We start from the raw sequence: 16,883 nt of genomic DNA, 5'->3' as shown, positions 1-16,883 counted from the left end.
AGCAATATACATCTTATTCAGAGGGGTCAATACACATCTTTTAGATAAGTCATGGCCCCAGAATACTTATCTTTTTACTGTGGTTTTCCAATACAGGTTCCTCTGTTGAAGGTCCTTAAGTGCAAATTGTTGTGAGTGGGACCCTTTCTGATGCATATATTGCTAAAATTCATTGTTATTATTATTATTATTATTATTATTATTATTATTATTATTATATTATAATTATTATTATTATTATTATTATTATTATTATTATTATTATTATTATTGTTATTATCAATTCTGTTGTAGGTATGCCATTGCAGATGATGCCTACAGGTCCATGCGAGACAGGAATCTGGATCAGTGTATCATCATATCAGGAGAAAGTGGAGCAGGAAAAACAGGTTACATATATTTTACTTGAGAATTTGTTTCAACAGACATCTGTAAATATAGATAACTATACCAAACTCAAGACCCAATGGGCCATCTTTATCGTTGTTACCATATATACTTGCTTACATGTCAAGTTCAGCTGCAAACTGCAAAGACACAGGTCTGCATCATGTGCTGGCAGATTTGGGTCTATTCAGTTTGTTAGTAGTAATTGGTAGAAGAAACAAAATCGACCCTGACCTGCCAGTGCATGATATTATGGCAGATCAGTATCTATATTGTTTTCAGTTGGACTCAGCATATAAGTATGTATGGTAATTGATACTAATTCACCACTCCCTTATTAGCTCCTGAGCAATAGGTCCATAAACATAGAATGTGGCAGAAGCAAGGTCAAGAGTGAGGTGGGCTCAATTTTGATTGACATTTGGTAGGAAGCACCTGCCATTGATACTGTGCAAGAGAATTATGTTGATTATTAGTCAAGCTGATTTTAATATTTATAGATATGAGATTATTAGAATTTGATAAGTCAGTACATTATTATTGCTTTAAATAGTTCCTTAACTCATTCGGTTGCGGAGGTTTTTGTCGTTTCAACAGATTTTCCATGAGACTAATGCCTAGTTGTATTAGAAACCTCATTTTCCATTCATTTGGTTAATTTGCTTGCGCATGAGCAGAAGGGTAAGAGTTGGGGTTTTTTGGTGGTTTTTTTTGCTTAATGGACCCATCATTTTCGTATGGAGACCACTCTTTATTCCAGATGCCCACCTTATCCCAGGTTTTGCAAAGGTTCACCTGTCTGTGTGCAGTTCAGACTGGTCTGCCTTAGATCTGAGGCCAAAAGGTCTAAAATCCAGACATAAAATCGCATTCCGACCATGAGCGAATTTTGGGTGGAAAATAAACGGGTCCAAAAAAATGAGGTTTTTCCCTCTGTATTTTGTATTGCAACTAGAACTTCCAGATTATTTGGTATCATTGTAGAGCTATATCTGTCTGCTTTTTTGCAATAACACCCACTTTGGTGATATTAAATGACCTTGACGCTGCAGAGCTCGGAAATAGGGTACAGCCTCATCATGCTTACAGGCGGGATTGGGGCCGAATGAGTTAAGACCTTACTGTTAATTGCCAGCACGAACATCAAATACCTTTTTAGTGGTATGAAAGTGAGTTATAGCTTCATATTTTCAGGTCACATGATCCTTGTTTTTTTCTCTTTGATATCATTGTTAGTGAGACCAATAAACCATTCTTAATATGATCCTCATGAATATTATTGTATTGTGAAAATGAGGCTAAGCGAGGCAGATCGAGAAAAAATATGGCATCCTACTGTACACGAGTAACAATCAGAGCTGTTTTCTTGATATTTCTTTTGCATTTGTTGAGAATTTCTTCATGGGTGTCTCCAGCAGTTCAGGGAAGGAACTGGTGACAAAAGGATTCAAGTATTACAGTGAGGGATATGTCCATTCTCTTAAACGTAAATTGATTGTCCTATCTTGAGCATCCTTTTTCTCTGCAGCACACAAAATACAAGTTAATGATAGAGAAAAGAAAATATTTAAAGCATGAATTTTGTTTCTGAGTAGGTATGGTTTAAATGTACAGTTATGATCAATCAATACTGTGGTCAGAACATTTAGCAAATGTGCATAGTGACACAAACTGCCCTTTTAACCAACCATGCCCCCTAAACCAGTAGAGATTTTGTGGTGTGCTTTAAATAGTTCTGGGTACATGCCAGTATGTTTGCATTTTAATTTGTATCAGAAGTGCACAACTTGGTTGTTGTTATGGTGCTTGCTGCTTTTAGTTCCTGGGGTTTGAGAGGGACTGGGGTTCTCCTTTTAAATGACATTTTTTCTTTCTGGAACTCAATGAATGCAATATCATTTGTTAGCTGACAATATGGATACACAATTTTATTCATACAAACACATCTTTTTTTGTTTCAATAACAGACTGAAAGTTATATATTTACCTACAAAACAGCAGGATTATTTGTTCAAAGCTGTTTGAAAGCCATTCATATATATATTCTAATGTTTCTATTTATTTTTTCAATGATAAAGTTCACTTTTTCTGTAATTACTACTTGTACATCAATTCATAATCTCTTATATAAGTGCGCTGCGTGGAGGTACGCCCAGTTTTCAATGACCCCATTTTGTGGAATGGGACTAGGGGTAACATTTTTAGAAACCGGCAATTATAAAACACACATACATACACTCCTTTGCTTCACCGACAGAACCAATTTTGTGTTTGGATTTCTCTTTATTACATCATTCAGTTGCAAGAAGATACAAACACACCCACAATCATACATTTTCTTACCTTAAAATTCGGCCCCTCATAACAGCGTATTGCAACAATCTATTTCCTACGAAGCTCCATCTTCTTCACTGATAGAATATAGTGGAAGCTTAAATCTATGTGAATTCTAGCATTGCCATTGCTCAGTGGAACAGAACAATACTCATCATGATGTTTACCCTTGCCACTATCAGTTGTAGCAGCCATGGTTGTGAGGTAAAATGAAGCTGGTGTCTAGCTTAGCCTCATTTTTGGATTCATTGACCCAGGGTCACATGAATACTTGAATACATTCTGAGAATGGTCTATTGTGGCATGATATTGATTTCAAGGAGCTTAGTTGAGCTCTGTGCTGATGTTTGTATAATTTCTTTCTGTTGCAAGATTATTTTATTTGAATATTTTGGGCAGTCAGTACAATTGGAGTTTTATATAAATCAGTTTAACTCATGCATCATTAATTTGTTTAATGGCAATTTTTAAAGAAATAAAAGGGATCCAGTTAAGTGATTTAGAGATTGGTGTAATCTGTCATTATGGTCCATAACAATTCAAAAATTGGTATTTTCTTAGGGTACAAATGGAACAAAAAGATTCCTATGTCAGTTCCAAATTAGTTTAATTTTGTTGTTTTGGGGTTTTTTGGGGGGTGGGTGGGGTGGGGTTGCTGTTGTTGATTTTAATGGCATTTGTAACACATTGTTTGACATGCCAAAGAATTGGAAGTTAAGTGCCTTTCTTAAGGACAGCAGTGAGGCAGATGATCTGGACTGGGCCAGGTGGATATCAAACCTGTGACCATTATATTATCAGTCCAATGCTTTACCAACTGAGCTAGTGCTGTTACCCATTCCCTTCACTTTACATTGTCATTATTGCTATAACTATATGATTTGGATTGTGGATTTGTTCAAAGAATCAATCAAACAAATCACTATCCCAGTTTTGTTAATTGGCTAATTTCATTAGTACAATACAGTTGGGTATCAAACGGAATCTTCAGTTTTCATATGCAGCATTGCTGTAATAAGAAATACAATCACAGCTGTGAAACTGCCTTAGATCTTTTGTAAAGGTAACTTCTGACTGGGGATTATATTGTTCCATGCTTCTGCTATGTTTGGGAGTAGACCATTAGATTTCTTAGGTAAATAGAGATACCCATTTAACCTTTCTATCCCTTTCCCATATTGGATTAGTTTTGATGTATATACCTATCTTCCATCCCCACTGATTCCTTAGGTCCTTCAGAGGTGGCAAAATAAACGTTGCAGCTGATACTGATTGCCGAAGTGGGAATTTCGATAAGCAACCTTCTGAATATAGTGATAGAAATTCCCAGGAAAATCCTGTCGTTTTAACTCCAGCTTCTGGTTTTCCATCCCAACCCAAAAATGCAGAACTTGCATGCATGGCTTATATCAAAATAGCCTTCAGAAAGATTTCTGCATACAGTTCATGGGAACAATAGTTATGACAAAACCAACTGCTTTTAATATCTTTAACATTTGAGTCAGCCAGAAGAAGATTGTGCTTGTTCTTACCACTCAAAGAAGGAGTCGGACAATATTTCGGCCAAATCTTTTTTTGACCAGGGTCTGTTGACTTGTTCACCGAACCCACAAACAATTGCCAGTAACCCAAGACCATATGAAGTTTTTGTACACATCAGCTCATGATGTTAGTGGGTTCTTCCAGTCTAGCAGTCAAGTGAAACTACTTTCTTGAGACGCAATTCAGGATCTTGGATGGAGGTTTTATATGATGGTCTCCGGCTTCTACCTTTCATATAAAAATGCTCGATTTCATTTTTATATCAGTAGCTCAATTGGCTACTTTTTTAAACTCTTAAGATCACATATCTTAAGTAAGGAGTTACTATCATCAGCTCAACAGGCTAGTTGTTTTATTCACGGACCACTTATCTTCATTGATCTGTGCCAGTATCTCAGACAAGACTTAGAAACGGTTACTGTTGATGCATTAGGAGTCTGAAGCTAGTGCCAATATCATGGTAAGGGGATGTAACTCCTTTCACTTCTATTTTCTTAACTTTTTATAATCAGGTAATGTATTTGAAGAAGAAAACAGTATTTGATGTAAACTCTGTTTCTTTGAAAATATTTAATCAAATCATAATCTGGGCATACCCTCCTTGCAGTTACATCCCTTTAAGAGTTTCCTGTTTCACTCCAGTAGTAACACATGAATAACAGGATTTGGAACCACTAGTTCTATAACAATATTTTTGTACTGTTTAGGAGGCAAGGTAATGGAAGGACCTTAACATATGATCAGGTAGGTATTATCAAGACACATTTTCACTTAATAAATTGTATTCTCTTTATACTATAAAAATGCTGTGAGTTGTCTTAGTATGGCCAAAGTTTTGAAGTTCCATGTTATGTTTATTGCAGAAGCCAGCAAGGTGATAATGCAGTATGTGGCAGAAGTGTCTGGAAAAGGCAGTGAAATCAAACGTGTGAAAGAGCAGCTGCTGCAGTCTAACCCTGTTCTTGAAGGTATGTTTCCTTCAAAGTTGCTCTTACCCTGTTCTTGAGAGTATGTTGCTTCCAGAGTTGCTCCTTATTCTTATCAAAAACCGCTGAATCTTCTATTTTAATGACATAAAAATCAATGACAACATTTCAAACAACTAATGCTTCAAATGCTTTAGTTTATTGGATAATATACCCCAAGAAAAATGCCGTCTTTTTTATATAAAAACTTCCCATCTCAGCAATTTTGGCAGTGGAGGTAGAAATGAGTTCCGTCTGTCAGTCTGTCCATTCATCCATCAAACATTGTTTCTGGAGCTTAACTTAAAAACCATTCATAATATCTTTTTTAAACTTAGTACAGATTTTAGACTTGTGTAGTAGTGGTGTGGACATGCATTTACTTTTCACAGTTCTTCAGTTTTAATATCTTTAACATTTGAGTCCATTTGTTTGTTCCTCTATCCATCCATCCATCCTTCATTCACCCTTTCATTTCCATGAGCATAATTCCAAAAATATCTAACAGTATCTCCTTGAAACTACAGTTAGCTGCACATATTAAACTTATCTAGTACTGTAGATGTACCCTTTACTGTTCATAATTCTGCATTTTTCATAGACCAGTAGAGTTTATGGGATATCCTATTAACTGTTACCTGTTATCATTGTCTGTCTGTTAGCACACATTTGTTGTCATCACTCTTCATGAATGATTGCTGGGAAACTTTACAACACACATTCATCCCAAGGTCAAGTTGGTGCAGATACAAATTGTGCTGATCAGTCATCATGCATGGCCATCAGTCATCATGCATGGCTCTCAGTCATTATGTGTGGCCATCAGTCATCATACATGGCCTTCAGAGCTGCCATATTGAAAATCATGTTATTGCTACTCCTTCTGAATAGATGGTAATATAAACATTGCAGCTGTTCTGAGAATCTTGTCACTACTTTTTCTGAATGGAAATTCATATTGTCATAGGATCTTCACCAAAAGACTTCAGGTGATGTTTAGTGTGTCTCAGCTGAAAATGGTACAGATCTGACATTAAATATGGCCAGCACAGCTGTCATCTTAACAATGATCCAAAGTGAAATGATGCTGAGCTGACGTCAGATATGGCTACCATGGTGGGATTTTCAATTTTTTTTATTGCTACACTTAAACTAATCCCTTGTCAACATTCAGTTTTCACCAAGATTTCTTATGATGTCTTCTTGGTCCTAATTGAAAATGGTGTCAGTGGTGGACATCTTGAAAATCTTAAAATTATTTAAGAATATCAGGAATGGTTTCATCATTGTGCAGTTAAAAAGAAGAAACAGCCTTGTCCTGCATTCTTGGAAATTCTTTTCTGTCAGTGGAGCATCAGTCCAACTGAGGCACTCTCATTCTGGTTTTTTTTTTGCGTTCTGTATCCCTTGTGATGATAGCTGTTGCACACACTTTTCATTTAGGATTATCTTTGAAATTGTAATGGGTATAATTTCCTTTGGATAGCAGTTTCCCTGGACCTTTTTATGTAGTACTTATTTGAGAAGTTTGTTGAGTTTAATTTGAAAAGAATAGGCTTGACATTTTTCTTTTTATTCACCACTAAAGACTTTGTAGTAGTATGTTCAACTGACATTTTCGTGTCACAAATTAAACTTCATCTCAGTGTCAGACTTGCCATCAAATTTAAGTCATGCATAGTTTATGTCAGAGCATCTTTCACATGTGCTTTTGACTCTGGTTAATTATTTCGTCAATCAGTATAGTCTTTTGTACACTTCTTAACTCGACAGCTGCCTTACTTTGTGTGGTCTTAGGTACTTCTGAGTGTCTGATGAGTTTGATAAACTCAACAACGCTGCACTCCAAAGCCATGCTTAGCCTTTCAGATAAGGTCATTTTTGTGGGCTTTCCTAATGATTGACAGGTACTCCATCACTTTCTCAGAAATCAATACAGAATACTGGTTCAGCATGTTACAGTGTATCAAAAGAAGCTCCTCTGCTTAGGTGACTTATGCAGCCTGCTTCATTTGGGCTTCCACATCCTCAGCAGTAAATCGCTGTGTCTGAGTTAGAATTAGTTTGCAAATTGAATGAGAAGCAACATGGGGAATAATATTAAATATAAACACATAAATTTAAGTAAAATTGTTTCTCTGAATTTTATGCAGTCCTACAAAACTCATCATTCTTTTCTATCTTATCTATCCAGTTATTCCAGCACTAGTTTTGTAATCTGAAAAACAGTTATGCTTGGCTGTGCTGGTTTTATATGAGACTTTTATACTGGACCTTATACAGGTGTTCTTTTAGAAAAGAGTCATAAATGTAATGTAAGATAATAACACGATGGGGCAGTTTTCAGTGTACTACACATGCCCTATATTATTACTTTTTAAGTCGAGTCCAAACAGCTCAGATCCAGATCTACCTTCCCATAATGCTATAGCAGATCCGGATCTACCATCCCATAATGCTATAGTAGATCCAAGTCTCTGCAGTTTGTTTGGAGTAATCGGTAGATCAAACAACATGCCAGTGCCTTATGCAATGGCAGATCAGGGTCAGTGTTGTTTGCAGTTGGACTTGACTTAAAAGCAGGTATAGATAGTAGTTGATTATTAAATTCTGTTATTGGGTTGCCTGATTCATGCCTAATCCAGGCCTAATTCATACCTAAGTCATGCCTAAAATGATACAGACAAATATTTGCCAACTCCTGCTTTAGTCTTTAGCTATTCACATGTACCAGAGGCTAGAAATAATACATTGATTCCAATTAAGCAATTGCTCACACATAATGCTTATTACTTGATGGTTTCTATATATGAAATTCCTTTACACGAAATCTTCAACAAATCCTTCTATCTGCGAACAGACATGTGCTTTGGGTGGCTGTGAGGCTAACAGACATGGGCCTTGGGTAGCTGTGTGGCTAACAGACCTGGGCCTTGGGTGGCTGCGTGGCTAACATACATGGGCCTTGGGTGGCTGTGTGGCTAACAGACATGGGCCTTGGGTGGCTGTGTGGCTAACAGACATGGGCCTTGGGTGGCTGTGTGTGGCTAACAGACATGGGCCTTGGGTGGCTGTGTGGCTAACAGACATGGGCCTTGGGAGGCTGTGGGACCTAAGAAACTTGCATTTGCAGATCACTCACAGATCACCTCAGTCTGTGTAGGTTTAAATCTTCACTCAGCTATTGTGGGTATGTAAGAAAGTTTGCCAGTAATTTCCTATGGTTCACTGTTTCTTCCTGGCACTTTCTCCACCAGATATTACTGGAAAACTGTTAAAGCTATGTTAAAAACCTGAATCATACACACACTCCACCATATATTCTGGCTGCTGTGTGTGTCCTATCATCCGCAGTTCCCCAATGTCTCAAATCACATTCCTAAAAGACATCAGGGTTGGGGATCTAAATGACTCCATCATCTTGTGTTCTTTTCCTTTGTTACATTCTGCTCAGGATCACAATGAGATGCTTTAAAAAATATCTTTATTTTATTTCAGCATTTGGCAATGCTAAAACAACAAGGAATGATAATTCTTCAAGATTTGTAAGTACACAAAAAATAAAAATAAGAAAAACAATAAAAATGAGATGGTGTTTAGACTGTTTGTCTATGTTTGGTCAGTGAGCAATTTATTTAATCTTTTATTAACTCCTTCCCATCCACTGATGTGTATACATGTGCCTTGCCTCTGCAGTAACTGATAGATTTGCTTGAAAACAAGCACTGCTATCCACCATATCAGATTTATCCACTTGCTGGTGATGTGCCCAAGACCTCTGTGACAGATAGATTCGCTCTACATGTTCATGTTACAGATGAGCTTATTAATCAGTAATGGGCACTAAACGGACATTTAACCAATGAAAATAGAGTTAACAAATGATAGTTCCTTCTCTGAAGGAGATCATTTACTATATTGGGATTTTCTGGAACTTTTTACTGAGTGATAGTTTATACATGCTGCTTTTTACAGACAGAATTGATGATACTGATTTAGGAGTGTTAGCAGTGAAACTGAATTATCGACTGAAATTGAAATAGAATTGGATGATGAAGACATTGCAGAGTGGACAAGAGAGCTATGTGATCTGCAATTTGATTAGTTCACTGAAAGTATGAGTCCTGCTTTTGTTTGGATGTGAAGGGAAGAAATAGAAAGAAATATGTTTGATATTAAATTAAAGAATTGTGGCTGGATCTAACAACTGTATAGCTACATGTATGAAGGAGATTTTAAAAAGGCAGCTCAAAGTGCACTTAATGTGCAAACATTATGATTGTTTTGGTCTGAAACATAACTGCTTTTACAAATATAAAAGTACGAGTGGCAGAGTGGTCTAGAGCGCTCACCATTATGGATCATTGCCATCTCACCTCTGTCTGCATTGGTTCAAGTCTCTGGGTTTTCCTGGGTTCTTCCTCCACCATTTATATTGGCTACCATGTATAGCCTATCTTGTGCTGAAGAATGGCATTAAACCCTACAACGACAACAACAACAACAACAACAAATATCACAATGACAATTTCAGAACTAGTAGAACAAAATAACCAGTTAAACATTGTAAATAATAGTGCCCAGATTGGACATATAATAATAATAACAACAGTATAATGATAATAATAACAACACTAATGATAATAATAATTATAATAACACAACAACAACAATAATAATAATAATAATTACTTAACACAGTGCAAATTCTTTATAAGCTTTAAGATCTTTATAATATTATTTAAGACAACCAGACATAAACAGAGACAAGACTGCAAAAACAAACAGAGAAATTGCGAACAAAAACATGCTGAAAATAATTAAGGTAAAGAAATATTGTGGAAAATAATATTATGAATGGTACCACAGTATGTTCTTTATTCTGCTGGCCACTTTTGCACACATTGGAGACACGGTGGCGCAGTGGTTAACATGCCAGGCTCACAACTGAAGTGTCTGCTGGTGTTCACTTTGGCATGACAATGTATTGGTAAAGATCCACAGTTTTAAAGTAATGGTAACTCTTCTCACATGTCTAACTCAATGCAGAAGTTCACCAAATTAAAATGATACTTAAACTACTGTAAACACAACAACCCATAAGATATCAAAGATTATTTGTGAAACTGCAATTTCTTGAGATACAGTTCTTGTTAAGATATTGGATAGTCTGTTTTTTGTAGTCCATCATATTTAGCCCGATGTCTGTCTTTGCAGTGCTCTTGTGGCTGAGTGGTTAAAGCGACTGCTTCAGATGCAGGAGGTCATAGGTTCAAACCCCAGCCAAGTCATACCAAAGACTTTTTAAAATGGTACTAACAGCTGCCTCACTGTGGACTCAGCATTAAGAGGGTAGTGTTAGTACTGGTCAGCCTAGTGTCAGGATAATGTGACTGGGTGGGACATAATGCTACATGTCTGCAGCATGATGCCCCAGTGCTAGACATCACTAGTTATTGCCATACTGCAGACATCGTAGCAATATGACTGAAAATTCTTAAAGCTATGTTAAAAATCCAGATCACACACACACTGTCTGTCTTTGTACAAATATGTTATCACAACTTCTCCTAACTACTTTGAGGATTGCCACGAAATTTTACACACACACATTTATCCCAAGTTCTGGTTGATCTTAAAATGAAGTTGGTACTGTTCAGACATACAGCATGGCTGCCATAGTAGCCAGTTTGAAAATCTTGTTATTACTATTCCTAAAAATTGGGATGTCATATCAACATGGATTTTCAAGAAATGACTTCTGATACTGTTTACTTGGGTGTCAGTGAAATACAGTACTGCCTCCATTTTGAAAATCTTATTGCTGTTGCTGTTGCTGTTGTAGGGTTTAACGCCATTTTTCAGCACACGATAGGCTATACATGGCAGCCAGTATTAATGGTGGAGGAAGAACCCAGAAAAACCCCAGAAAGAACCACCGACCCACGAGAAGCTACTGGCAAGCTTTCTCACATACCCACATTGGCTGAATCCGAGACTCAAACCCATGCAGACAGAGGTGAGATGGCAGTGATCCATAATGGAGAGCGCTTTAGACCACTCAGCAAAATCTTATTGCAACTCCTCCTGAACAGAAAGTCATATTTTTATATTTTTATAGGATTTTCACCAGAAGACATTTTATGATGTAAGGTTGGTCCTAAATGAAAATGGTTCTGCTTGTATATCCAGTATAACCTCTGGAAATCTTGTTATTGCTAATTCTCATGAATGGATGATTATATCGACATGGGTTTCATTGAAGGATACCTTGTGATGTCTGATTGGTTGTAAATGAAAATGGTGCCATTTGAATGTCCATATGGCTATCATGGCAGCCATTTTGAAAATCTTGTTATTGTTACTCCTAATGAATGGGGAGCCATATTGACATGTGGTTTTCACCAGAAGATTTATTATCAGGTCTGTTGGTCCTGAAAATGGTAACAATATGGTGGCTATATACAGTCATGCCAATGAGATTTTACCAAAGAACTGTTTAAGGTTTCTAGTTGATCCTAAATGAAAATGGTGCTCGTCTTTCCTCCAGCATGCCCACCATGATGGCCATTTTTAAAATATTGTTTAAGCCTACTGTCCTCTCTAGATAAATAATCGTGTTAACAAGGAGTTCTCATGAAAATACTTCTTACCAGGTTGGTATATGATGCTGACCTGACATCTGCTTCTGATGCTATGGAAAGCCATATTGACATTGGGTTGTCATCAGTAGACTTCTAGACGTCTTATAATATTTAGTTGGTTGTAAGTGAATTAGGTATCAGTATTGCATTAAGGTGCCACATAATGTGCTAATAGGCCAGGGACTATGCTTCTCTCATTAGCATAGAATGTATAATATGTTCTGATCTGCTGGTGTTGACTATTTTGTTTATAAATTAATTTATACAATGACTATTGTGTTTGTGTTATAAATGAGTTTATACAGTGTTCATTTTGAGTTTCCTACAAAGTCATGGGTTCTGTGTTTCATGCTTCCCTGTGTTCTTTACAGTTAAGGATATTTAAAAATTGATAAGATTTATCACTTTTTAAATTTACAGAATAATTTTTATGTAGTGTCCAGTATTAAATAATAAATAAATGCGATAAAATGTGATGATTCAAATGATGCAAAACACTGGTAGTTAACAAAGTAACTTGGAGATGGTTCATCATCAATTAGTCAAAAATACTAGAATCTTGGGGAAATTCTTGTAGACTTCTTGAAAATAAACTCAGCAGAGCTGTATGAATAAACATTTTTCAGTTTACGAGTAAATATTTCTTTCAGTTTATGAGTAAACATTTCTTTCAGCTCATGAGTAAATGTAAATATTTCTTTCAGTTTATAAGTAAATATTTCTTTTACAGGGCAAGTACATGGACATTGAATTTGACTTTAAGGGAGATCCAGTTGGCGGTGTCATCACAAACTGTAAGTATCCAGTCTTGCTTTTGCCGTTGGGTGTCATTTATAGCTTTGATCTTGATTTTGCTATACAGATGAGCACATCCATCGTTTTATTTTGAAATCTAAGCTTGATCTAAATTGTAACTGTTTTCATCTCATACATTAGTAGAGCCAATGCACATGATGTCAAAGTCACCAGACACTATTATTAATAACCTACAGCAAGTAGCATCAGTTGCTTTCATTTTGAGTCAAGTTTCAGTTTCTGTTTAAGAATTAAGTTAGTCAAAGTATCTTCCTATATCAGAATAAATTTTAAATTCCAAAAAAGCAATTTTCTATGAAGGGAGAGTTATCATTACTGTACGACTCTAGACATTATAGTCAGTATTGGCATTGGTGTGCACAGATAAAGGCATACAAATATGTATAGTTTTATTGAATCTCATTCTTTCTTCCTGGGTCTCAGGTATCATTTTGGAATGGGATTAATAGCACCTGCTGTCTGAGGTGGGTGCTGATCTTGCTAACTTTGTACATATATGTGTACATTGGTCGTACATTCTTGGTTTTTGCATTTAGCTGTTTCTGTAAACACTATGTAATTACTATGAAACCTGGAACTATGATATTTGGTGAGAGGATGCATCTTGACAAGTACTACAATCTCATCCCAAATGTAGGTCAATCTGACCCATATTTTATGCATCACTGACATGGTTTGATTTTGCATTTAAGTTTATTTGTCAAACCATGTTCTTTATAGAATCATCAAAAATGATGATCAATGTACACATATCTTTGTTAGTGGTACACCCTTACAATCTAACCATGTTCACAATAGACTCATCAAAGATCATCAATGTAAACATGATATAGCCTTATAACAAAAGGTCATGGGGACACACATTTCACATTTTGCTGGATTAGGTTAGGTTTTTTCATTTAGCTAGTGACCTGTCACACCATGCTAAATGTGTAAACCTCTAATGACCGCTGGTAATTTTAGTCCAGAATCCCATGCTGTCAGCATCCTTAATAATGACATCATTAAGTATACAGCCGCTGGTCAGACTACATTGAAAGTAGATGTTAAGGTACGAACCAGACATAAGAGGATTTTTACAAATAAAAAAACCAGTACTTCATTATATACAAAGTCATATAATTTGTTTGGGGTTTTAAACAACCCTTTTCAAAAAACTTTCTACATGCCAACTTTTGCAGTTAAGCAGAGTAAAGTTAGCATCTTTATTTTGCACATTTAATTTAATAACATGCAAATAAATGAAATTTAATTGATATATTTCTTCTACTGATACATACCACTTTTTAGTACATGTTTATATGTCTAATTCCAATCTTATGGGGGAGTCTCAAAATAGCTTTTGATTTTAAAAATGCAAATTTTCTAAGCCAAAATGACTTGATTCCATTCAGTAGGCGTCACAACTGAGCACTAAATACCAGGAAATGTAGAGTGGCAATTATAAAAGGTCTTTCTGTTTGCACTTTGCACCAGCTCATGACTTAAATGACAGTCATTAAGTGTCAGTCACCAGGAGGCGAACATTGAGAATTTAATGATGGGCTCTGATCATTGAACAGTAGGCACAGATTTGTAGTTTTGGTGATTGGTACTGATCTCTGTTTTAAGTCTCTGGTCATTGGTCACCAAGCTTTGAGCACTTGATACCAGTCTTTGGACTGGCACTGGGTTTTTATCACGGGTCATGGCAAAAGAGCAGTTCAATAACTTTCCTTTCTGTATGTTTTTCTTCATTCCCTTTGGGGAATAGGCTCCAAGTTTTGTTGAACCATCATCGGGAAGGAATTGGATTAACATCTGTTTTTCCTCAATGTGCCTGTTGAACTCTGTAGGGCTTTTGCACTCCCACCACCCAGAAGTGAATCAGACACAAGGTTGACAGATGCATTGTTGAGGCTTGAAGGTACTCAACTTCCATGGTTGACAATGCAGTGTCAATAAAACCTTTAAAAAAATGACAGATTTGGACTCATTGTGAAAATCCTGGAGGAATCACAAAGTACATGACAGTATTAGTATATGTAAGTCAAATGCATGTAAGTTGAATATTGATGATTATCTAATTGTTTTGGAGTCCTAATTGTCCAGTCCTTTATTTTATTGGTATATGATCATTTACCACTTCCCCAGATTTTAAATACTTTTTTTTTCTTGTACACATTATGTTTTGTACTCTAAAATTGCATACAAAATAGTAACATAACTTGTATGCCCTGATAGTTAAGAACCAGCTGGTCAAGAGTATTGCCATGATAGGTGGACTTGTCAAGAACCAGTTGGTCAAGAGTATTGCCTCTGATAGGTGGGCTTACCAAGAACCAGCTGGTCAAGAGTATTGCCACTGATAGTTGGGCTTGTCAAGAACCAGCTGGTCAAGAGTATTGCCTCTGATAGCTGGGCTTGTCAAGAACCAGCTGGTCAAGAGAATCGCCACTGATAGTAGGGCTTGTCAAGAACCAGGTGGTCAAAGGTCTTGCCTCTGATAGCTGGGCTTGTCAAGGACCAGCTGGTCAAGAGCATTGTCTCTGATATGTGTGCTAGTCAAGAACCATCTGGTCAAGAGTATTGCCTCTGATAGCTAGGCTTGTAAAGAAGCAGCTGGTCAAGACATATTACCTCATCATTTAGAATTTGATTCAGTTAGGAATCTCAGCATGGAAAGGTAAGGTTGTAGAGCTCTCAGCTAATGCTAAGGAGATCCTGGGTTCAAGCAATTCTATGCAGTTAACTTAAGATTTATTACATAAATTATTTAGCTGTGAGACTTTGTACTGTTTTGTACAAGGTATGAATGTAAATCCACTCATCTCTCTATCATGATCTCATGCCTTCTTTTCAGATCTTTTGGAAAAGGTAAGTGATTAAATTTTTCTGGTTCATTTAGCAATAAGTTTTAGCTCACCTGGCCACACGGCTAAGCAAGTTTAAAGTATGGCCATATGTCCATCTTGTATCTGTCCATCAACATTTGATTGTAAGCACCATGGAGTCCAGACATTTTTAATCCAGTTTTAATCAAACTTGGAAGATGGGTTTGTATCAGCTAAATCTTGCACGAGTTCAATAATGGGAAAGATCCATGCATATTAATTAGGTGATCCTGCATCTGACTGGTTGTTACCACACGTGACTCTAGGGGCAGTTGGTTTTAATTTTGATCAAACTTAGTATATATGCTGATATCATTAAGACCTTGGATGGGTTTGATAATGAGCAAGATGTATTCACATGAATGAGGTAATCTTGCATCTGATTGGCTGACCTTGCTACCACTTTGGAGGGGCCCCGAGTGGCCGAGTGGTCTAAAGCGCTCTCCGTTATGGATCACTGCTATCTCACCTCTGTCTGCGTGGGTTCGAGTCTCAGATTCAGCCAATGTGGGTATGTGAGAAAGCTTGCCAGTAGCTTCTCGTGGGTTGGTGGTTCTTTCCGGGGTTTTCCCGGGTTCTTCCTCCACCATTAATACTGGCCGCCATGTATAGCCTATCTTGTGCTGAAAAATGGCGTTAAACCCTACAACAACAACAACAACAACAACAACCACTTTGGAAATCAAAATAGAGTTAGCATTTTATGGCAGGGGAAGTAATTGACAGCTGTATTGAGATAAACAGATTTGTTACAAGAATAGTTCTCTCACTTGAGAAACATTTAACAGTAAAAAATAAATATTTTATAATACAGGTCACATGAATTTCAATATAACAATAAATTAGCAAATAACACCTTAGGCATTAAACTGAATAGTATGTATTGAACATTTTAAAGATATGTAAAACGGAAATATATGAAAAGATAAAAAGGAAAAAGTAAAAGTCTTAGTAGGATATGTTATACATTTTATAATATAATATTATATAATATAACATTTGGAATGAATTTGCATGTAACATAAAATAAGAAAGAAAAAGTCTTAAGTATATATATATATATATATATATATATATATATATATATATATATATATATATATATATATATATATATATATATATATATAATGCTGGGAATGAATTAGCTCTGTTGTGCTTAAAAAGCCAGTTACAGGGTTAGAAGCCTAAAAAATCTAAAATTTCATTGTGGCCTTAGAAACTTAAAAAAAGCCTTAGAAATTAAAAAAACTGAAAACCTAAATAAATAAAAAAAACCTAAAAATTTGGAAAATATGGTGAACCCTGACCCCACAGAAATT

General features: G+C 36.2%; 1 protein-coding gene across 2 annotated transcripts in view; it reads left to right on the top strand.

Annotated features, from left to right (window-relative positions):
- The window catches only part of LOC149791642 (unconventional myosin-Ib-like), a 62,974-nt gene extending 46,378 nt beyond the window's left edge, over positions 1-16,596 (top strand). For both annotated transcript variants that reach the window (XM_089969238.1, XM_089969239.1), the window contains exons 4-8: positions 295-389; positions 5,127-5,231; positions 8,727-8,773; positions 12,603-12,666; positions 15,531-16,596. In XM_089969238.1, the coding sequence (XP_089825364.1) occupies positions 295-389; positions 5,127-5,231; positions 8,727-8,773; positions 12,603-12,666; positions 15,531-15,556 (337 nt within the window). In that variant the 3' untranslated portion in view covers positions 15,557-16,596. The remainder of the gene's footprint in view (positions 1-294; positions 390-5,126; positions 5,232-8,726; positions 8,774-12,602; positions 12,667-15,530) is intronic.
- The last annotated feature ends 287 nt before the right edge of the window (positions 16,597-16,883 follow it).

Source organism: Sinohyriopsis cumingii, chromosome 9, assembly GCF_028554795.1.
Source record: "Sinohyriopsis cumingii isolate HCF-2022 chromosome 9, ASM2855479v2, whole genome shotgun sequence".
Lineage (NCBI taxonomy): Eukaryota > Metazoa > Mollusca > Bivalvia > Unionida > Unionidae > Sinohyriopsis > Sinohyriopsis cumingii.
This window is presented reverse-complemented; position numbering and strand designations above follow the sequence as displayed.